The sequence below is a fragment of the Salmo salar genome, chromosome 18 (genome assembly GCF_965601325.2).
Source record: "Salmo salar chromosome 18, fSalSal1, whole genome shotgun sequence".
In the NCBI taxonomy this organism is placed as follows: domain Eukaryota; kingdom Metazoa; phylum Chordata; class Actinopteri; order Salmoniformes; family Salmonidae; genus Salmo; species Salmo salar.
Genome location: NC_138308.1, coordinates 36,372,501 through 36,396,500, shown reverse-complemented (window position 1 = coordinate 36,396,500; position 24,000 = coordinate 36,372,501). Strand labels below are relative to the sequence as shown.

Below are 24,000 nucleotides of genomic sequence, written 5' to 3'. Positions count from 1 at the left end.
CCACATTAATAATGTAGGGGTAGACGGACCAACGACTTTAAACAGCACCACATTAATAATGTAGGGGTAGACGGACCAACGACTTTAAACAGCACCTCATTAATAATGTAGGGGTAGACGGACCAACGACTTTAAACAGCACTACATTAGAAATGTAGGGGTAGACGGACCAACGACTTTAAACTTTAGCTGGTATAGAGGTCTCACCATACGGCTGGTATAGAGGTCTCACCATACGGCTGGTATAGAGGTCTCACCATACGGCTGGTATAGAGGTCTCACCATACGGCTGGTATAGAGGTCTCACCATACGACTGGTATAGAGGTCTCACCATACGGCTGGTATAGAGGTCTCACCATACGACTGGTATAGAGGTCTCACCATACTGCTGGTATAGAGGTCTCACCATACGACTGGTATAGAGGTCTCACCATACGACTGGTATAGAGGTCTCACCATACGGCTGGTATAGAGGTCTCACCATACTGCTGGTATAGTGGTCTCACCATACTGCTGGTATAGAGGTCTCACCATACGGCTGGTATAGAGATCTCACCATACTGCTGGTATAGAGGTCTCACCATACTGCTGGTATAGAGGTCTCACCATACGACTGGTATAGAGGTCTCACCATACGACTGGTATAGAGGTCTCACCATACTGCTGGTATAGAGGTCTCACCATACGGCTGGTATAGAGGTCTCACCATACGACTGGTATAGAGGTCTCACCATACGACTGGTATAGAGGTCTCACCATACGACTGGTATAAAGGTCTCACCATACGACTGGTATAGAGGTCTCACCATACGACTGGTATAGAGGTCTCACCATACGACTAGTATAGAGGTCTCACCATACGACTGGTATAAAGGTCTCACCATACGACTGGTATAGAGGTCTCACCATACGACTGGTATAGAGGTCTCACCATACGACTGGTATAGAGGTCTCACCATACGGCTGGTATAGAGGTCTCACCATACGGCTGGTATAGAGGTCTCACCATACGACTGGTATAGAGGTCTCACCATACGGCTGGTATAGAGGTCTCACCATACGGCTGGTATAGAGTTCTCACCATACTGCTGGTATAGAGGTCTCACCATACTGCTGGTATAGAGGTCTCACCATACGGCTGGTATAGAGGTCTCACCATACTGCTGGTATAGAGGTCTTGACACCGATCTCGACAAACCATTTGTGTATGGACCTCGCTTTGTGCACAGGGGCATTGTCATGCTGAAACAGGAAAGGGCCTTCCCCAAACTGTTGCCACAAAGTTGGAAGCACAGAATCGTCTAGAATGTCATTGTATGCTGTAGCGTTAAGATTTCCCTTCACTGGAACTAAGGGGCCTAGCCTGAACCAACCCAAAAACAGCCCCAGACCATTATTCCTTCTCCACCAGCCTGTACATTGGGGCAGGTAGCGTTCTCCTGGCATCCTCCAAACTCAGATTTCCAGATGGTGAAGCGTGATTAATCACTTCAGAGATCACATTTCCTCTGTGTGCAGCTGTTCAGCCATGGAAACACAATTTACGAATCTCCCAACAAACAGTTCTTGTGTTTACGTTGCTTCCAGAGGCAGTTTGGAATTCGGTAGTTTAAAAAAAATTCAGAACATTTTTACATGCTATGCGCTTCAGCACTCGCTGGTCTCGTTCTGTGAGCTTGTGTGGCCTACCACTTCGCAGCTGAGCCGTTGTTGCTCCTAGACGTTTCCACTTCACAATAACAGCACTTACAGTTGACTGGGGCAGCTCTAGCAGGGCAGAAATTTGACAAAATTATTTGTTGGAAAGGTGGTATCCTATGACGGTGCCACGTTGAAAGTCACTGAGCTCTTCAGTAAGGCCATTCTACTGCTAATGTTTGTCTATGGAGGTTGTATGGCTGTGTGCACGATTTCATACACCTGTCAGCAACGGGTGTGGCTGAAATAGTAAAATCCACAAATTTGAAGGGGTGTCCACATACCTTTGTATATATAGTGTATGTGTGTGTGTGCAGTGTGTGTATATATAGTGTGTGTGTGTACTGTGCCTTGAGTTCTGATGGGGAGAGTTTCTCCAGTCGGTGGCTGGTGTCAGGTGATCCCTGGTTCTTCCTGTTCAGATAGACTACACACACCTGGCTCTTCTCCAGGAACGACAGCAGCAGCAGCCTATCACTGAGCACCGCTGGGGATGACATCACACACAAAGGGTAAAGGTCAAGGTCTTAGACGGTGTGGTGCGTGTGATCTGAACTGTTTAGATAGGTATAAGCAGTGTAGTAGTGGAGTATCCACCTCCCTCCCTCCCTCCCTCCCTCCCTCCCCTTCCTTCCTTCCTTCCTTCCTTCCTTCCTTCCTTCCTTCCTTCCTTCCCCTCCCCTCCCCTTCCTTCCTCCCTCCCTCCCCCCCACCCGCCCTCCCTCCCTCCCAAACATTGAATAGTTAGGACAGCGTTTCCCAAACTCCCCCAAGGAGTCCATGTTTAGCTTTTTGCCCTAGCACTACACAGCTGATTCAGTCCATTAAAGCTTTTTGTCCTAGCACTACACAGCTGATTCAGTCCATTAAAGCTTTTTTCCCTAGCACTACACAGCTGATTCAGTCCATTAAAGCTTTTTTCCCTAGCACTACACAGCTGATTCAGTCCATTAAAGCTTTTTTCCCTAGCACTACACAGCTGATGCTGTCCATGAAAGCTTGTTGCCCTAGCACTACACAGCTGATTCAGTCCATTAAAGCTTTTTTCCCTAGCACTACACAGCTGATTCAGTCCATGAAAGCTTTTTTCCCTAGCACTACACAGCTGATTCAGTCCATTAAAGCTTGTTGCCCTAGCACTACACAGCTGATTCAGTCCATTAAAGCTTTTTTCCCTCGCACTACACAGCTGATTCAGTCCATTAAAGCTTTTTGTCCTAGTACTACACAGCTGATTCAGTCCATTAAAGCTTTTTTCCCTAGTACTACACAGCTGATTCAGTCCATTAAAGCTTGTTGCCCTAGCACTACACAGCTGATTCAGTCCATGAAAGCTTTTTGTCCTAGCACTACACAGCTGATTCAGTCCATTAAAGCTTTTTGCCCTAGCACTACACAGCTGATTCTGTCCATGAAAGCTTGTTGCCCTAGCACTACACAGCTGATTCAGTCCATTAAAGCTTTTTTCCCTAGCACTACACAGCTGATTCAGTCCATTAAAGCTTTTTTCCCTAGCACTACACAGCTGATTCAGTCCATGAAAGCTTTTTGTTCTAGCACTACACAGCTGATTCAGTCCATTAAAGCTTTTTTCCCTAGCACTACACAGCTGATTCAGTCCATTAAAGCTTGTTGCCCTAGTACTACACAGCTGATTCAGTCCATTAAAGCTTTTTTCCCTAGCACTACACAGCTGATTCAGTCCATTAAAGCTTGTTGCCCTAGTACTACACAGCTGATTCAGTCCATTAAAGCTTTTTTCCCTAGCACTACACAGCTGATTCAGTCCATTAAAGCTTTTTTCCCTAGCACTACACAGCTGATTCTGTCCATTAAAGCTTTTTGCCCTAGCACTACACAGCTGATTCAGTCCATGAAAGCTTTTTGTCCTAGCACTACACAGCTGATTCAGTCCATTAAAGCTTTTTGCCCTAGCACTACACAGCTGATGCTGTCCATGAAAGCTTGTTGCCCTAGCACTACACAGCTGATTCAGTCCATTAAAGCTTTTTTTCCCTAGCACTACACAGCTGATTCAGTCCATTAAAGCTTTTTTCCCTAGCACTACACAGCTGATTCAGTCCATGAAAGCTTTTTGTCCTAGCACTACACAGCTGATTCAGTCCATTAAAGCTTTTTTCCCTCGCACTACACAGCTGATTCAGTCCATTAAAGCTTTTTGTCCTAGCACTACACAGCTGATTCAGTCCATTAAAGCTTTTTTTCCCTAGCACTACACAGCTGATTCAGTCCATTGAAAGCTTTTTTGCCCTAGCACTACACAGCTGATTCAGTCCATGAAAGCTTGTTGCCCTAGCACTACACAGCTGATTCAGTCCATTAAAGCTTGTTGCCCTAGCACTACACAGCTGATTCAGTCCATTAAAGCTTTTTTCCCTAGCACTACACAGCTGATTCAGTCCATGAAAGCTTTTTTCCCTCGCACTACACAGCTGATTCAGTCCATTAAAGCTTTTTGTCCCTCGCACTACACAGCTGATTCAGTCCATTAAAGCTTTTTGTCCTAGCACTACACAGCTGATTCAGTCCATTAAAGCTTTTTTCCCTAGCACTACACAGCTGATTCAGTCCATTAAAGCTTGTTGCCCTAGCACTACACAGCTGATTCAGTCCATGAAAGCTTTTTGTCCTAGCACTACACAGCTGATTCAGTCCATTAAAGCTTTTTGTCCTAGCACTACACAGCTGATTCAGTCCATGAAAGCTTGTTGCCCTAGCACTACACAGCTGATTCAGTCCATTAAAGCTTTTTTCCCTAGCACTACACAGCTGATTCAGTCCATTAAAGCTTTTTTCCCTAGCACTACACAGCTGATTCAGTCCATTAAAGTTTTTTTCCCTAGCACTACACAGCTGATTCAGTCCATGAAAGCTTTTTGTCCTAGCACTACACAGCTGATTCAGTCCATTAAAGCTTTTTGTCCTAGCACTACACAGCTGATTCAGTCCATTAAAGCTTTTTTCCCTAGCACTACACAGCTGATTCAGTCCATTAAAGCTTTTTTCCCTAGCACTACACAGCTGATTCAGTCCATGAAAGCTTTTTGCCCTAGCACTACACAGCTGATTCAGTCCATTAAAGCTTTTTGTCCTAGCACTACACAGCTGATTCAGTCCATTAAAGCTTGTTGTCCTAGCACTACACAGCTGATTCAGTCCATTAAAGCTTTTTTCCCTAGCACTACACAGCTGATTCAGTCCATTAAAGCTTGTTTCCCTAGCACTACACAGCTGATTCAGTCCATGAAAGCTTTTTGCCCTAGCACTACACAGCTGATTCAGTCCATTAAAGCTTGTTGCCCTAGCGCTACACAGCTGATTCAGTCCATGAAAGCTTTTTTCCCTAGCACTACACAGCTGATTCAGTCCATTAAAGCTTGTTGCCCTAGCGCTACACAGCTGATTCAGTCCATGAAAGCTTGTTGCCCTTGCACTACACAGCTGATTCAGTCCATTAAAGCTTGTTGCCCTAGCGCTACACAGCTGATTCAGCCCATTAAAGCTTGATGATGAGTTGATCATTTGAATCAGCTGTGTAGCGCGAGGGGCAAAACAACTGAAATGCGCGCCCCCTTGTGGTCCCCAGGGCTGAGTTTGGGAAACTCTGAGGTGGACAAAGGGTTAGGAAGTGAATTGGGACCAGCTGTGAAACACTACGGTTTCGCCCCGCTCTACGCCCTACAGTAGAGCTACGATCCTTGTTGACATATTTCATGATAGAACTAAGCAGCCATAGAATCCTTTTCTAAAAGTCTCTGTTTTTTAAACTCTCCCTTCATCCCAATTTCAACAAGGAGCTGTGACTGCATCACACAGAGCAGTAGATTACACATATTTTACACCATCAAAGTATTACCGGCTGCTATTTGGCAGACAGAGGCCAAACGGGACATATACCTCACAGTTAACCCAACACACACACACAAACACACACGCACACGCAGACGCACATGCACCAGACAGACAGACAGACAGACAGACAGACGCGCACAGACACAGACACACGCACACACAGACAGACAGACACGCACATACAGACAAACACACACACACACACACACACACACACACACACACACACACACACACACACACACACACACACACACACACACACACACACACACACACACACACACACACACACACACACACACACGCAGTAAGCCCCCATTGCACATTATGTCAACATGTTGCTCAGAGGTTGGCGTGTGTGTGTCTACATATTTCTCATTCAGTCAGTCAATGGAATAGCATTTAGTGGATTTTAAGGGGTCTGTTTACCCCTGCCCCTAATCCCCCCCACATCAGCCACCTGGTCTCAAGTGGTCCAACCAACGCCCCCGGTCCATCCTCAATCCCAAATCCTTCATTTAGGATTTTGTTGTTGATCGGATTAAATATAATCTAATAATCCCGTTTATAGACACTCTAGTCAGATCAATACCAAACGGACCATTTTAACTTGTTTATGAGTAATCTATAGCTGTGTCCCAAAAGGCCCCTTATTCCCTATATAGTGCACTACTTCTTGACCAGGGCCCATAGGGAATAGGGTGCCATTTTGGAACATGAAAAACCTTATGCGTAATGTATTAGAAAGACACTTTATGCATGACTTTGTTTAGGGAGAGTTAAGGCGATCATTGATGCTGGTATTTTATAATCATGGTGGACCAGTAGCATTAACAGAAATACCAGATAAAACCTAAGTCTTTAATACAGGACATATTATGAGGCATAGCGTTCCAGATATACACACCCAACTGTCCTGATTTCACATTGTATTTTTTTCCTCTCATATTCTGAAATGATATTTGCCCGATTTCTCCCTCTCGGAATGCTAGCGTATTAATTATTCATTTTTCACGCAACCACAGCGTGCGTCAGAAGCATAATTATACACACTCGTACACAAACATAGCACAAGCCATTGCTAATTGCTGTGTAGGTTACTAAATCTAGTGTGTGCATGAGTGTGTGTGTGTGCATGAGTGTGTGAGCCAATTCAAAGCAAGGTATGAGAACAGTACATGTCATTTTTTCTTCTCCCCACCATTTAAATTGGTTTAATTGGTTTAATAAACAGATACATTTTAACGAGACGGGGTTTAAGTGCAAATCAGGGTTTGCAGAGCTTGGTGAATAGAGTTTCGTTTAGCAGGATCAAGTGCAATTTCATCCCCTACTAGTCTCGAAGGGCCCACAGGCTACTGGTCTGAAGAGGAGAAGAGGAGGAGGAGAGGAGGAGGAGAGCAGGAGGAGGAGAGGAAGGAGAGAAAGGGAGAGAGGAAATGAGAGCAGGAGGAGGAGAGGAAGGAGAGAAAGGGAGAGAGGAAATGAGAGCAGGAGGAGGAGAGGAGAGAAGGAGAGGAAATGAGAGCAGGAGGAGGAGAGGAGAGAAGGAGAGAGAAGAGGAGAGAGGAAATGAGAGCAGGAGGAGGAGAGAAGGAGAGAGGAGAAATGTAATACAAAAGTAAAGCATCTTGAGAAGAGAAGGAGAGGAGAGGGATAGAGAGGAGAGGGATGGAGAGATGAGGGATGGAGAGGTGAGGTGAGGGATGGAGAGATGAGGGATGGAGAGGTGAGGGATGGAGAGATGAGGGATGGAGAGTAGAGGGATGGAGAGGTGAGGGATGGAGAGGAGAAAGAAGGAGAGGAGAGGGATGGAGAGGTGAGGGATGGAGAGATGAGGGATGGAGAGGTGAGGGATGGAGAGGTGAGGGATGGAGAGGAGAGGGATGGAGAGGTGAGGGATGGAGAGGAGCGAGATGGAGAGATGAGGGATGGAGAGATGAGGGATGGAGAGATGAGGGATGGAGAGGAGAGGGATGGAGAGGAGAGGGATGGAGAGGAGCGAGATGGAGAGATGAGGGATGGAGAGATGAGGGATGGAGAGGTGAGGGATGGAGAGGTGAGGGATGGAGAGATGAGGGATGGAGAGATGAGGGATGGAGAGGAGAGGGATGGAGAGGTGAGGGATGGAGAGGTGAGGGATGGAGAGGAGAGGGATGGAGAGGTGAGGGATGGAGAGGAGAGGGATGGAGAGGAGAGGGATGGAGAGGTGAGGGATGGAGAGGTGAGGGATGGAGAGGAGAGGGATGGAGAGGTGAGGGATGGAGAGGTGAGGGATGGAGAGATGAGGGATGGAGAGGAGAGAGATGGAGAGGTGAGGGATGGAGAGGTGAGGGATGGAGAGATGAGGGATGGAGAGGAGAGGGATGGAGAGGTGAGGTATGGAGAGGTGAGGGATGGAGAGATGAGGGATGGAGAGGTGAGGGATGGAGAGATGAGGGATGGAGAGATGAGGGATGAGAGATGAAGGATGGAGAGGTGAGGGATGGAGAGGTGAGGGATGGAGAGGAGAGGGATGGAGAGGAGAGAGATGGAAAGGAGAGGGATGGAGAGGTGAGGGTGAGGGATGGAAAGGTGAGGGATGGAGAGGAGAGGGTGAGGGATGGAGAGATGAGGGATGGAGAGATGAGGGATGGAGAGATGAGGGATGGAGAGGTGAGGGATGGAGAGGAGCGAGATGGAGAGGTGAGGGATGGAGAGATGAGGGATGGAGAGGAGAGGGATGGAGAGGTGAGGGATGGAGATATGAGGGATGGAGAGATGAGGGATGGAGTGGAGAGGGATGGAGAGGTGAGGGATGGAGAGGTGAGTGATGGAGAGATGAGGGATGGAGAGGAGAGGGATGGAGAGGTGAGGGATGGAGAGGAGAGGGATGGAGAGGAGAGGGATGGAGAGGAGAGAGATGGAAAGGAGAGGGATGGAGAGGTGAGGGTGAGGGATGGAGAGGAGAGGGTGAGGGATGGAGAGGTGAGGGATGGAGAGATGAGGGATGGAGAGATGAGGGATGGAGAGGTGAGGGATGGAGAGGAGAGGGATGGAGAGGTGAGGGATGGAGAGGAGAGGGATGGAGAGGTAAGGGATGCAGAGATGAGGGATGGAGAGGAGAAAGAAGGAGAGGAGAGGGATGGAGAGGTGAGGGATGGAGAGGAGAGGGATGGAGAGGTGAGGGATGGAGAGGAGCAAGATGGAGAGATGAGGGATGGAGAGATGAGGGATGGAGAGATGAGGGATGGAGAGGAGAGGGATGGAGAGGAGAGGGATGGAGAGGAGCGAGATGGAGAGATGAGGGATGGAGAGATGAGGGATGGAGAGATGAGGGATGGAGAGGTGAGGGATGGAGAGGTGAGGGATGGAGAGATGAGGGATGGATAGATGAGGGATGGAGAGGAGAGGGATGGAGAGGTGAGGGATGGAGAGGAGAGGGATGGAGAGGTGAGGGATGGAGAGGAGAGGGAATGGAGAGATGAGGGATGGAGAGGAGAGGGATGGAGAGGTGAGGGATGGAGAGGAGAGGGATGGAGAGGAGAGGGATGGAGAGGAGAGAGATGGAAAGGAGAGGGATGGAGAGGTGAGGGTGAGGGATGGAGAGGAGAGGTGAGGGATGGAGAGGTGAGGGATGGAGAGATGAGGGATGGAGAGATGAGGGATGGAGAGGTGAGGGATGGAGAGGAGAGGGATGGAGAGGTGAGGGATGGAGAGGTGAGGGATGGAGAGGAGAGGGATGGAGAGGTAAGGGATGCAGAGATGAGGGATGGAGAGGAGAAGAAGGAGAGGAGAGGGATGGAGAGGTGAGGGATGGAGAGGAGAGGGATGGAGAGGTGAGGGATGGAGAGGAGCAAGATGGAGAGATGAGGGATGGAGAGATGAGGGATGGAGAGATGAGGGATGGAGAGGAGAGGGATGGAGAGGAGAGGGATGGAGAGGAGCGAGATGGAGAGATGAGGGATGGAGAGATGAGGGATGGAGAGATGAGGGATGGAGAGGTGAGGGATGGAGAGGTGAGGGATGGAGAGATGAGGGATGGATAGATGAGGGATGGAGAGGAGAGGGATGGAGAGGTGAGGGATGGAGGAGGAGAGGGATGGAGAGGTGAGGGATGGAGAGGAGAGGGATGGAGAGGTGAGGGATGGAGAGGAGAGGGATGGAGAGGTTGGGATGGAGAGATGAGGGATGGAGAGGAGAGGGATGGAGAGGAGAGGGATGGAGAGGTGAGGGATGGCGAGGAGAGGGATGGAGAGGTGAGGGATGGAGAGGAGAGGGATGGAGAGGTGAGGGATGGAGAGGAGAGAGATGGAGAGGAGCAAGATGGAGAGGTGAGGGATGGAGAGATGAGGGATGGAGAGGAGAGGGATGGAGAGGTGAGGGATGGAGAGGAGAGGGATGGAGAGATGAGGGATGGAGAGGAGAGAGATGGAGAGGTGAGGGATGGAGATATGAGGGATGGAGAGATGAGGGATGGAGTGGAGAGGGATGGAGAGGTGAGGGATGGAGAGGTGAGTGATGGAGAGATGAGGGATGGAGAGGTGAGGGATGAGAGATGGAGAGGTGAGGGATGGAGAGGTGAGGGATGGAGAGGAGAGGGATGGAGAGGAGAGGAATGGAGAGGAGAGAGATGGAAAGGAGAGGGATGGAGAGGTGAGGGTGAGGGATGGAAAGGTGAGGGATGGAGAGGAGAGGGTGAGGGATGGAGAGGTGAGGGATGGAGAGATGAGGGATGGAGAGATGCGGGATGGAGAGGTGAGGGATGGAGAGATGAGGGATGGAGAGGTGAGGGATGGAGAGGAGAGGGATGGAGAGGTGAGGGATGGAGAGGTGAGGGATGGAGAGGAGAGGGATGGAGAGGTGAGGGATGGAGAGATGAAGGATGGAGAGGAGAGAGAAGGAGAGGAGAGGGATGGAGAGGTGAGGGATGGAGAGGAGAAGGATGGAGAGGTGAGGGATGGAGAGGTGAGGGATGGAGAGGTGAGGGATGGAGAGGAGAGAGAAGGAGAGGAGAGGGATGGAGAGGTGAGGGATGGAGAGGTGAGGGATGGAGAGGAGAAGGATGGAGAGGTGAGGGATGAGAGGTGAGGGATGGAGAGATGAGGGATGGAGAGCTGAGGGATGGAGAGGAGAGAGAAGGAGAGGTGAGGGATGGAGAGGAGAGGGATGGAGAGGTGAGGGATGGAGAGGAGAGAGATGGAGAGATGAGGGATGGAGAGATGAGGGATGGAAAGGAGAGGGATGGAGAAGTGAGGGATGGAGAGGTGAGGGATGGAGAGATGAGGGATGGAGAGGTGAGGGATGGAGAGATAAGGGATGGAGAGATGAGGGATGAGAGATGAGGGATGGAGAGGTGAGGGATGGAGAGGTGAGGGATGGAGAGGAGAGGGATGGAGAGGAGAGGGATGGAGAGGAGAAAGATGGAAAGGAGAGGGATGGAGAGGTGAGGGTGAGGGATGGAAAGGTGAGGGATGGAGAGGAGAGGAGAGGGATGGAGAGGTGAGGGATGGAGAGGTGAGGGATGGAGAGGTGAGGGATGGAGAGATAAGGGATGGAGAGATGAGGGATGAGAGATGAGGGATGGAGAGGAGAGGGATGGAGAGGAGAGAGATGGAAAGGAGAGGGATGGAGAGGTGAGGGTGAGGGATGGAAAGGAGAGGGATGGAGAGGAGAGAGATGGAAAGGAGAGGGATGGAGAGGTGAGGGTGAGGGATGGAAAGGTGAGGGATGGAGAGGAGAGGGTGAGGGATGGAGAGGTGAGGGATGGAGAGGAGAGGGGTGGAGAGATGAGGGATGGAGAGATGAGGGATGGAGAGGTGAGGGATGGAGAGGAGAGAGATGGAGAGGAGCGAGATGGAGAGGTGAGGGATGGAGAGATGAGGGATGGAGAGGAGAGGGATGGAGAGGAGAGGGATGGAGAGGTGAGGGATGGAGAGGTGAGGGATGGAGAGATGAGGGATGGAGAGGTGAGGGATGGAGAGATAAGGGATGGAGAGATGAGGGATGAGAGATGGAGAGGTGAGGGATGGAGAGGTGAGGGATGGAGAGGAGAGGGATGGAGAGGAGAGGGATGGAGAGGAGAGAGATGGAAAGGAGAGGGATGGAGAGGTGAGGGATGGAAAGGTGAGGGATGGAGAGGAGAGGGTGAGGGATGGAGAGGAGAGGGATGGAGAGGTGAGGGATGGAGAGGAGAAGGATGGAGAGGTGAGGGATGGAGAGGTGAGGGATGGAGAGATGAGGGATGGAGAGGTGAGGGATGGAGAGGAGAGAGAAGGAGAGGTGAGGGATGGAGAGGAGAGAGATGGAAAGGAGAGGGATGGAGAGGTGAGGGTGAGGGATGGAAAGGAGAGGGATGGAGAGGAGAGAGATGGAAAGGAGAGGGATGGAGAGGTGAGGGTGAGGGATGGAAAGGTGAGGGATGGAGAGGAGAGGGTGAGGGATGGAGAGGTGAGGGGTGGAGAGATGAGGGATGGAGAGATGAGGGATGGAGAGGTGAGGGATGGAGAGGAGAGAGATGGAGAGGAGCGAGATGGAGAGGTGAGGGATGGAGAGATGAGGGATGGAGAGATGTGGGATGGAGAGGAGAGAGATGGAGAGGTGAGGGATGGAGAGATGAGGGATGGAGAGATGAGGGATGGAGTGGAGAGGGATGGAGAGGTGAGGGATGGAGAGGTGAGGGATGGAGAGATGAGGGATGGAGAGGTGAGGGATGGAGAGATAAGGGATGGAGAGATGAGGGATGAGAGATGGAGAGGTGAGGGATGGAGAGGTGAGGGATGGAGAGGAGAGGGATGGAGAGGAGAGAGATGGAAAGGAGAGGGATGGAGAGGTGAGGGATGGAAAGGTGAGGGATGGAGAGGAGAGGGTGAGGGATGGAGAGGAGAGGGATGGAGAGGAGAAGGATGGAGAGGTGAGGGATGGAGAGGTGAGGGATGGAGAGATGAGGGATGGAGAGGTGAGGGATGGAGAGGAGAGAGAAGGAGAGGTGAGGGATGGAGAAGAGAGGGATGGAGAGATGAGGGATGGAGAGGAGAGAGATGGAGAGATGAGGGATGGAGAGATGAGGGATGGAGAGGAGAGGGATGGAGAAGTGAGGGATGGAGAGGTGAGGGATGGAGAGATGAGGGATGGAGAGGTGAGGGATGGAGAGATAAGGGATGGAGAGATGAGGGATGAGAGATGAGGGATGGAGAGGTGAGGGATGGAGAGGTGAGGGATGGAGAGGAGAGGGATGGAGAGGAGAGGGATGGAGAGGAGAAAGATGGAAAGGAGAGGGGTGGAGAGGTGAGGGTGAGGGATGGAAAGGTGAGGGATGGAGAGGAGAGGAGAGGGATGGAGAGGTGAGGGATGGAGAGGTGAGGGATGGAGAGATGAGGGATGGAGAGGTGAGGGATGGAGAGATAAGGGATGGAGAGATGAGGGATGAGAGATGGAGAGGTGAGGGATGGAGAGGTGAGGGATGGAGAGGAGAGGGATGGAGAGGAGAGAGATGGAAAGGAGAGGGATGGAGAGGTGAGGGATGGAAAGGTGAGGGATGGAGAGGAGAGGGTGAGGGATGGAGAGGTGAGGGATGGAGAGATGAGGGATGGAGAGATGAGGGATGGAGAGGTGAGGGATGGAGAGGAGAGGGATGGAGAGGAGAGGGATGGAGAGGAGAGGGATGGAGAGGAGAGGGATGGAAAGGGGAGGGAGGAGAGGTGAGGGTGAGGGATGGAAAGGTGAGGGATGGAGAGGAGAGGAGAGGGATGGAGAGGTGAGGGATGGAGAGGTGAGGGATGGAGAGATGAGGGATGGAGAGGTGAGGGATGGAGAGATAAGGGATGGAGAGATGAGGGATGAGAGATGGAGAGGTGAGGGATGGAGAGGTGAGGGATGGAGAGGAGAGGGATGGAGAGGAGAGAGATGGAAAGGAGAGGGATGGAGAGGTGAGGGATGGAAAGGTGAGGGATGGAGAGGAGAGGGTGAGGGATGGAGAGGTGAGGGATGGAGAGATGAGGGATGGAAAGATGAGGGATGGAGAGGTGAGGGATGGAGAGGAGAGTGGAGAGGATGAGGGATGGAGAGATGAGGGATGGAGAGGTGAGGGATGGAGAGGAGAGGGATGGAGAGGTGAGGGATGGAGAGGTGAGGGATGGAGAGGAGAGGGATGGAGAGGTGAGGGATGGAGAGATGAGGGATGGAGAGGAGAGAGAAGGAGAGGAGAGGGATGGAGAGGTGAGGGATGGAGAGGTGAGGGATGGAGAGGTGAGGGAAGGAGAGGTGAGGGATGGAGAGGAGAGAGAAGGAGAGGAGAGGGATGGAGAGGTGAGGGATGGAGAGGTGAGGGATGGAGAGATGAGGGATGGAGAGGTGAGGGATGGAGAGGTGAGGGATGGAGAGATGAGGGATGGAGAGGTGAGGGATGGAGAGGAGAGAGAAGCAGAGGTGAGGGATGGAGAGGAGAGGATGGAGAGATGAGGGATGGAGAGGAGAGAGATGGAGAGATGAGGGATGGAGAGAAGGGATGGAGAGGAGAGGGATGGAGAAGTGAGGGATGGAGAGGTGAGGGATGGAGAGATGAGGGATGGAGAGGTGAGGGATGGAGAGATAAGGGATGGAGAGATGAGGGATGAGAGATGAGTGATGGAGAGGTGAGGGATGGAGAGGTGAGGGATGGAGAGGAGAGGGATGGAGAGATGAGGGATGGAGAGGAGAGAGATGGAGAGATGAGGGATGGAGAGATGAGGGATGGACAGGAGAGGGATGGAGAAGTGAGGGATGGAGAGGTGAGGGATGGAGAGGTGAGGGATGGAGAGATGAGGGATGGAGAGGTGAGGGATGGAGAGATAAGGGATGGAGAGATGAGGGATGAGAGATGAGGGATGGAGAGGTGAGGGATGGAGAGGAGAGGGATGGAGAGGAGAGGGATGGAGAGGAGAGAGATGGAAAGGAGAGGGATGGAGAGGTGAGGGTGAGGGATGGAAAGGTGAGGGATGGAGAGCAGAGGGTGAGGGATGGAGAGGTGAGGGATGGAGAGGTGAGGGATGGAGAGATGAGGGATGGAGAGATGAGGGATGGAGAGGAGAGGGATTGAGAGGTGAGGGATGGAGAGGTGAGGGATGGAGAGGAGAGGGATGGAGAGGTGAGGGATGGAGAGGAGAGAGAAGGAGAGGAGAGGGATGGAGAGGTGAGGGATGGAGAGATGAGGGATGGAGAGGTGAGGGATGGAGAGGTGAGGGATGGAGAGGTGAGGGATGGAGAGGAGAGAGATGGAGAGGAGAGGGATGGAGAGGTGAGGGATGGAGAGATGAGGGATGGAGAGGTGAGGGATGGAGAGGTGAGGGATGGAGAGATAAGGGATGGAGAGATGAGGGATGAGAGATGAGGGATGGAGAGGAGAGGGATGGAGAGGAGAGAGATGGAAAGGAGAGGGATGGAGAGGTGAGGGTGAGGGATGGAAAGGAGAGGGATGGAGAGGAGAGAGATGGAAAGGAGAGGGATGGAGAGGTGAGGGTGAGGGATGGAAAGGTGAGGGATGGAGAGGAGAGGGTGAGGGATGGAGAGGTGAGGGGTGGAGAGATGAGGGATGGAGAGATGAGGGATGGAGAGGTGAGGGATGGAGAGGAGAGAGATGGAGAGGAGCGAGATGGAGAGGTGAGGGATGGAGAGATGAGGGATGGAGAGGAGAGGGATGGAGAGGAGAGGGATGGAGAGGAGAGGGATGGAGAGGTGAAGGATGGAGAGGTGAGGGATGGAGAGATGAGGGATGGAGAGGTGAGGGATGGAGAGATAAGGGATGGAGAGATGAGGGATGAGAGATGGAGAGGTGAGGGATGGAGAGGTGAGGGATGGAGAGGAGAGGGATGGAGAGGAGAGGGATGGAGAGGAGAGAGATGGAAAGGAGAGGGATGGAGAGGTGAGGGATGGAAAGGTGAGGGATGGAAAGGAGAGGGTGAGGGATGGAGAGGAGAGGGATGGAGAGGTGAGGGATGGAGAGGAGAAGGATGGAGAGGTGAGGGATGGAGAGGTGAGGGATGGAGAGATGAGGGATGGAGAGGTGAGGGATGGAGAGGAGAGAGAAGGAGAGGTGAGGGATGGAGAGGAGAGAGATGGAAAGGAGAGGGATGGAGAGGTGAGGGTGAGGGATGGAAAGGAGAGGGATGGAGAGGAGAGAGATGGAAAGGAGAGGGATGGAGAGGTGAGGGTGAGGGATGGAAAGGTGAGGGATGGAGAGGAGAGGGTGAGGGATGGAGAGGTGAGGGGTGGAGAGATGAGGGATGGAGAGATGAGGGATGGAGAGGTGAGGGATGGAGAGGAGAGAGATGGAGAGGAGCGAGATGGAGAGGTGAGGGATGGAGAGATGAGGGATGGAGAGGAGAGGGATGGAGAGGAGAGGGATGGAGAGGTGAGGGATGGAGAGGAGAGGGATGGAGAGATGTGGGATGGAGAGGAGAGAGATGGAGAGGTGAGGGATGGAGAGATGAGGGATGGAGAGATGAGGGATGGAGTGGAGAGGGATGGAGAGGTGAGGGATGGAGAGGTGAGGGATGGAGAGATGAGGGATGGAGAGGTGAGGGATGGAGAGATAAGGGATGGAGAGATGAGGGATGAGAGATGGAGAGGTGAGGGATGGAGACTGAGGGATGGAGAGGAGAGGGATGGAGAGGAGAGGGATGGAGAGGAGAGAGATGGAAAGGAGAGGGATGGAGAGGTGAGGGATGGAAAGGTGAGGGATGGAGAGGAGAGGGTGAGGGATGGAGAGGAGAGGGATGGAGAGGAGAAGGATGGAGAGGTGAGGGATGGAGAGGTGAGGGATGGAGAGATGAGGGATGGAGAGGTGAGGGATGGAGAGGAGAGAGAAGGAGAGGTGAGGGATGGAGAGATAAGGGATGGAGAGATGAGGGATGAGAGATGAGGGATGGAGAGGTGAGGGATGGAGAGGTGAGGGATGGAGAGGAGAGGGATGGAGAGGAGAGGGATGGAGAGGAGAAAGATGGAAAGGAGAGGGGTGGAGAGGTGAGGGTGAGGGATGGAAAGGTGAGGGATGGAGAGGAGAGGAGAGGGATGGAGAGGTGAGGGATGGAGAGGTGAGGGATGGAGAGATGAGGGATGGAGAGGTGAGGGATGGAGAGATAAGGGATGGAGAGATGAGGGATGAGAGATGGAGAGGTGAGGGATGGAGAGGTGAGGGATGGAGAGGAGAGGGATGGAGAGATGAGGGATGGAGAGATGAGGGATGGAGAGGAGAGGGATGGAGAGGTGAGGGATGGAGAGGTGAGGGATGGAGAGATGAGGGATGGAGAGGTGAGGGATGGAGAGAGAAGGGATGGAGAGATGAGGATGAGAGATGAGGGATGGAGAGGTGAGGGATGGAGAGGTGAGGGATGGAGAGGTGAGGGATGGAGAGGAGAGGGATGGAGAGGAGAAAGATGGAAAGGAGAGGGATGGAGAGGTGAGGGTGAGGGATGGAAAGGTGAGGGATGGAGAGGAGAGGAGAGGGATGGAGAGGTGAGGGATGGAGAGGTGAGGGATGGAGAGATGAGGGATGGAGAGGTGAGGGATGGAGAGATAAGGGATGGAGAGATGAGGGATGAGAGATGGAGAGGTGAGGGATGGAGAGGTGAGGGATGGAGAGGAGAGGGATGGAGAGGAGAGAGATGGAAAGGAGAGGGATGGAGAGGTGAGGGATGGAAAGGTGAGGGATGGAGAGGAGAGGGTGAGGGATGGAGAGGTGAGGGATGGAGAGATGAGGGATGGAAAGATGAGGGATGGAGAGGTGAGGGATGGAGAGGAGAGGGATGGAGAGGTGAGGGATGGAGAGGTGAGGGATGGAGAGGAGAGGGATGGAGAGGTGAGGGATGGAGAGATGAGGGATGGAGAGGAGAGAGAAGGAGAGGAGAGGGATGGAGAGGTGAGGGATGGAGAGGTGAGGGATGGAGAGGTGAGGGATGGAGAGGTGAGGGATGGAGAGGAGAGAGAAGGAGAGGAGAGGGATGGAGAGGTGAGGGATGGAGAGGTGAGGGATGGAGAGATGAGGGATGGAGAGGTGAGGGATGGAGAGGTGAGGGATGGAGAGATGAGGGATGGAGAGGTGAGGGATGGAGAGGAGAGAGAAGCAGAGGTGAGGGATGGAGAGGAGAGGGATGGAGAGATGAGGGATGGAGAGGAGAGAGATGGAGAGATGAGGGATGGAGAGAAGGGATGGAGAGGAGAGGGATGGAGAAGTGAGGGATGGAGAGGTGAGGGATGGAGAGATGAGGGATGGAGAGGTGAGGGATGGAGAGATAAGGGATGGAGAGATGAGGGATGAGAGATGAGTGATGGAGAGGTGAGGGATGGAGAGGTGAGGGATGGAGAGGAGAGGGATGGAGAGATGAGGGATGGAGAGGAGAGAGATGGAGAGATGAGGGATGGAGAGATGAGGGATGGAGAGGAGAGGGATGGAGAGATGAGGGATGGAGAGATGAGGGATGGAGAGGAGAGGGATGGAGAAGTGAGGGATGGAGAGGTGAGGGATGGAGAGATGAGGGATGGAGAGGTGAGGGATGGAGAGATAAGGGATGGAGAGATGAGGGATGAGAGATGAGGGATGGAGAGGTGAGGGATGGAGAGGTGAGGGATGGAGAGGAGAGGGATGGAGAGGAGAGGGATGGAGAGGAGAAAGATGGAAAGGAGAGGGATGGAGAGGTGAGGGTGAGGGATGGAAAGGTGAGGGATGGAGAGGAGAGGAGAGGGATGGAGAGGTGAGGGATGGAGAGGTGAGGGATGGAGAGATGAGGATGGAGAGGTGAGGGATGGAGAGATAAGGGATGGAGAGATGAGGGATGAGAGATGGAGAGGTGAGGGATGGAGAGGTGAGGGATGGAGAGGAGAGGGATGGAGAGGAGAGAGATGGAAAGGAGAGGGATGGAGAGGTGAGGGATGGAAAGGTGAGGGATGGAGAGGAGAGGGTGAGGGATGGAGAGGTGAGGGATGGAGAGATGAGGGATGGAAAGATGAGGGATGGAGAGGTGAGGGATGGAGAGGAGAGGGATGGAGAGGTGAGGGATGGAGAGGTGAGGGATGGAGAGGAGAGGGATGGAGAGGTGAGGGATGGAGAGATGAGGGATGGAGAGGAGAGAGAAGGAGAGGAGAGGGATGGAGAGGTGAGGGATGGAGAGGTGAGGGATGGAGAGGTGAGGGATGGAGAGGTGAGGGATGGAGAGGAGAGAGAAGGAGAGGAGAGGGATGGAGAGGTGAGGGATGGAGAGGTGAGGGATGGAGAGATGAGGGATGGAGAGGTGAGGGATGGAGAGGTGAGGGATGGAGAGATGAGGGATGGAGAGGTGAGGGATGGAGAGGAGAGAGAAGCAGAGGTGAGGGATGGAGAGGAGAGGGATGGAGAGATGAGGGATGGAGAGGAGAGAGATGGAGAGATGAGGGATGGAGAGAAGGGATGGAGAGGAGAGGGATGGAGAAGTGAGGGATGGAGAGGTGAGGGATGGAGAGATGAGGGATGGAGAGGTGAGGGATGGAGAGATAAGGGATGGAGAGATGAGGGATGAGAGATGAGTGATGGAGAGGTGAGGGATGGAGAGGTGAGGGATGGAGAGGAGAGGGATGGAGAGATGAGGGATGGAGAGGAGAGAGATGGAGAGATGAGGGATGGAGAGATGAGGGATGGACAGGAGAGGGATGGAGAAGTGAGGGATGGAGAGGTGAGGGATGGAGAGGTGAGGGATGGAGAGATGAGGGATGGAGAGGTGAGGGATGGAGAGATAAGGGATGGAGAGATGAGGGATGAGAGATGAGGGATGGAGAGGTGAGGGATGGAGAGGAGAGGGATGGAGAGGAGAGGGATGGAGAGGAGAGAGATGGAAAGGAGAGGGATGGAGAGGTGAGGGTGAGGGATGGAAAGGTGAGGGATGGAGAGCAGAGGGTGAGGGATGGAGAGGTGAGGGATGGAGAGATGAGGGATGGAGAGATGAGGGATGGAGAGGAGAGGGATTGAGAGGTGAGGGATGGAGAGGTGAGGGATGGAGAGGAGAGGGATGGAGAGGTGAGGGATGGAGAGGAGAGAGAAGGAGAGGAGAGGGATGGAGAGGTGAGGGATGGAGAGGTGAGGGATGGAGAGGTGAGGGATGGAGAGGTGAGGGATGGAGAGGAGAGAGATGGAGAGGAGAGGGATGGAGAGGTGAGGGATGGAGAGATGAGGGATGGAGAGGTGAGGGATGGAGAGATGAGGGATGGAGAGGAGAGGAATGGAGAGGTGAGGGATGGAGAGGTGAGGGATGGAGAGGAGAGGGATGGAGAGGTGAGGGATGGAGAGGTGAGGGATGGAGTAGAGAGAGAAGGAGAGGAGAGGGATGGAGAGGTGAGTGATGGAGAGGTGAGGGATGGAGAGATGAGGGATGGAGAGGAGAGGGATGGAGAGATGAGGGATGGAGAGGAGAGAGATGGAGAGATGAGGGATGGAGAGATGAGGGATGGAGAGGAGAGGGATGGAGAAGTGAGGGATGGAGAGGTGAGGGATGGAGAGGTGAGGGATGGAGAGATGAGGGATGGAGAGGGTGAGGGATGGAGAGATAAGGGATGGAGAGATGAGGGATGAGAGATGAGGGATGGAGAGGTGAGGGATGGAGAGGAGAGGGATGGAGAGGAGAGGGATGGAGAGGAGAGAGATGGAAAGGAGCGGGATGGAGAGGTGAGGGTGAGGGATGGAAGGTGAGGGATGGAGAGCAGAGGGTGAGGGATGGAGAGGTGAGGGATGGAGAGGTGAGGGATGGAGAGATGAGGGATGGAGAGATGAGGGATGGAGAGGAGAGGGATTGAGAGGTGAGGGATGGAGAGGTGAGGGATGGAGAGGAGAGGGATGGAGAGGTGAGGGATGGAGAGGAGAGAGAAGGAGAGGAGAGGGATGGAGTGGTGAGGGATGGTGAGATGAGGGATGGAGAGGTGAGGGATGGAGAGGTGAGGGATGGAGAGGAGAGAGATGGAGAGGAGAGGGATGGAGAGGTGAGGGATGGAGAGATGAGGGATGGAGAGGAGATGAATGGAGAGGTGAGGGATGGAGAGGTGAGGGATGGAGAGGAGAAGGATGGAGAGGTGAGGGATGGAGAGGTGAGGGATGGAGTGGAGAGAGAAGGAGAGGAGAGGGATGGAGAGGTGAGTGATGGAGAGGTGAGGGATGGTGAGATGAGGGATGGAGAGGAGAGGGATGGAGAGGTGAGGGATGGAGAGGAGAGAGAAGGAGAGGAGAGGGATGGAGAGGTGTGGGATGGAGAGATGAGGGATGGAGAGGTGAGGGATGGAGAGATGAGGGATGGAGAGGTGAGGGATGGAGAGGAGAGGTGAGGGATGGAGAGGTGAGGGATGGAGAGGTGAGGGATGGAGAGGAGAGGGATGGAGAGGTGAGGGATGGAGAGGTGAGGGATGGAGTGGAGAGAGAAGGAGAGGAGAGGGATGGAGAGGTGAGGGATGGAGAGGTGAGGGATGGAGAGATGAGGGATGGAGAGGTGAGGGATGGAGAGGAGAGGGATGGAGAGGAGAGGGATGGAGAGGTGAGGGATGGAGAGGTGTGTGATGGAGAGGAGAAGGATGGAGAGGTGAGGGATGGAGAGGTGAGGGATGGAGAGATGAGGGATGAGAGATAGAAGCAATAAAATAGTAGAGCAGAGAAAAGCAGAGAGTAGTGGAGAAGAGATGAAAATGGAAGGAAAGTACATGTTGGAGTCCCTGTCTGGAGTCCCTGTCTGGAGTCCCTGTCTGGAGTCCCTGTCTGGAGTCCCTGTCTGTAGTCCCTGTCTGGAGTCCCTGTCTGGAGTCCCTGTCTGGGGTCCCTGTCTGGAGTCCCTGTCTGGAGTCCCTGTCTGGAGTCCCTGTCTGGGGTCCCTGTCTGGAGTCCCTGTCTGGAGTCCCTGTCTGGAGTCCCTGTCTGGAGTCCCTGTCTGGGGTCCCTGTCTGGAGTCCCTGTCTGGAGTCCCTGTCTGGAGTCCCTGTCTGGAGTCCCTGTCTGGGGTCCCTGTCTGGGGTCCCTGTCTGGAGTCCCTGTCTGGAGTCCCTGTCTGGAGTCCCTGTCTGGAGTCCCTGTCTGTAGTCCCTGTCTGGAGTCCCTGTCTGGAGTCCCTGTCTGTAGTCCCTGTCTGGAGTCCCTGTCTGGAGTCCCTGTCTGGGGTCCCTGTCTGGGGTCCCTGTCTGGAGTCCCTGTCTGGAGTCCCTGTCTGGGGTCCCTGTCTGGAGTCCCTGTCTGGAGTCCCTGTCTGGAGTCCCTGTCTGGAGTCCCTGTCTGGGGTCCCTGTCTGGAGTCCCTGTCTGGAGTCCCTGTCTGAAGTCCCTGTCTGGAGTCCCTGTCTGGAGTCCCTGTCTGTAGTCCCTGTCTGGAGTCCCTGTCTGGAGTCCCTGTCTGGAGTCCCTGTCTGGAGTCCCTGTCTGGAGTCCCTGTCTGAAGTCCCTGTCTGGAGTCCCTGTCTGGAGTCCCTGTCTGAAGTCCCTGTCTGGAGTCCCTGTCTGGCCTGTCTGGAGTCCCTGTCTGGCCTGTCTGAAGGGGCCTAAGGGACAGTTTGTCAGAGTAACCATATATCCCTTAAATGAGAAGGAGGAGTGGCCAGTGTGAGACAGTACAGGTCTGTTTGTCTGTCCGCCACAGGGTAACTGAACACTGACAGATGTGCGAGCCCCCCCTACTCCTCCCTTACACACACACACACACACACACACACACACACAACCACATGCACACACTCACACACCCACATGCGTGCACACACAACCACATGCACACACACACACACCCACATGCGTGCACACTCACCCACATGCACACACACGCAACCACATGCACACACACACACACAGCGCCATTCCCCGGAACCCACCATCAATTACTCTGGTAATTACTGCCTCTGAGGCTTTCAATGGAGCTCAGTGGGAGGTGTTTATATGGCTGAGTGTGTGTGTGTGTGTGTGTGTGTGTGTGTGTGTGTGTGTGTGTGTGTGTGTGTGTGTGTGTGTGTGTGTGTGTGTGTGTGTGTGTGTGTGTGTGTGTGTGTGTTCAAGGTACAGAGTGGCTTTATCAGGTGTCAGGAGACCGGGGACGGAAGCAGAGCCAACGTTATGAACAAATCATTGATGGAAAAAAGACCTGTCCTGTGTTCCAAACAGAACCCATCTCCCCTATGGGCCCTGGTCTAAACGAGTGCACTATACAGGGAAGAGGAAGCCAGTTGGAACACATCCATTATGAGACATAATCAGCAGGTTTGGGTCGGCGTTCCGTGTTCTGGCCGGAGTGGAGCAGTATTCCCAGGAGAATTCTGAGACGCTGGAAAAACAACTCCGGCCTCCTCTTAAGGGAGACCCAGAACGTACACACAGAAGGATTAACGCTCAATTAGCTTTATAAAGCACCTGAATCTCACCTGTGGCACCACCTGTGTGTGAGTGTGTGTTGTGTGTTTTGTGTGAGTGTGTGTTGTGTGGGTGTGTGTTGTGTGTGTTGTGTGAGTGTGTGTTGTGTGGGTGTGTGTTGTGTGAGTGTGTGTTGTGTGGGTGTGTGTTGTGTGTGTTGTGTGAGTGTGTGTTCTGTGGGTGTGTGTTGTGTGGGTGTGTGTTGTGTGGGTGTGTGTTGTGTGTTGTGTGAGTGTGTGGTGTGTGTGTGTTTTGTGTGTGTGTTGTGTGTGTTGAGTGTGTGTTGTTTGAGTGTGTGTTGTGTGAGTGTGTGTTGTGTGAGTGTGTGTTGTGTTGTGTGTGTTGTGTTGTGTGAGTGTGTGTTGTGTGAGTGTGTGGTGTGTGAGTGTGTGTTTGTGTTGTGTGTGTGTGAGTGTGTGAGTGTGTGTTGTGTGAGTGTGTGGTGTGTGTTGTGTGAGTGTGTGTTGTGTGTTGTGTGAGTGTGTGGTGTGTGTGTGTTTTGTGTGTGTGTGTTGTGTGTGTTGAGTGTGTGTTGTTTGAGTGTGTGTTGTGTGAGTGTGTGTTGTGTGTGTTGTGTTGTGTGTGTTGTGTTGTGTGTGTTGTGTGTGTTGTGTTGTGTGTGTTGTGTGAGTGTGTGTTGTGTGAGTGTGTGGTGTGTGTGTGTTGTGTGAGTGTGTGTTTGTGTTGTGTGTTGTGTGAGTGTGTGTTGTGTGAGTGTGTGGTGTGTGTGTGTTGTGTGAGTGTGTGTTTGTGTTGTGTGTGTGTGTGTGAGTGTGTGTTGTGTGAGTTGAGAATAGGTCATAGGATAACAGAAGGTATTTGTCTTCATCGGGGCTTCAGCACTAACTGTAGCAGGACAGAGGACGTACACTACATGACAAACAGTATGGGGACACCTGCTCATCCAATATCTCATTCTAAAATCCTGGGCATTAATATGGAGCTGGTCCCCTCCTTTGCTGCTATAACAGCCTCCACTCTTCTGGGAAGGCTTTCCACTTGCTTCCATTCAGCCATAAGAGCATTAGTGAGGTCAGGGACTGATGTTGGGCGATTAGGGCTCGCAGTCGGCGTTACAA

At 52.8% G+C, this 24,000-nt stretch overlaps 1 protein-coding gene across 2 annotated transcripts in view; it reads right to left on the bottom strand.

Annotated features, from left to right (window-relative positions):
• wdpcp (WD repeat containing planar cell polarity effector) overlaps positions 1 to 24,000 on the bottom strand; it is a 210,731-nt gene that overhangs the window by 83,442 nt on the left and 103,289 nt on the right. For both annotated transcript variants that reach the window (XM_082964933.1, XM_082964934.1), the window contains exon 6: positions 2,050 to 2,186. In XM_082964933.1, coding sequence (XP_082821059.1) covers positions 2,050 to 2,186 — 137 coding nt within the window. The remainder of the gene's footprint in view (positions 1 to 2,049; positions 2,187 to 24,000) is intronic.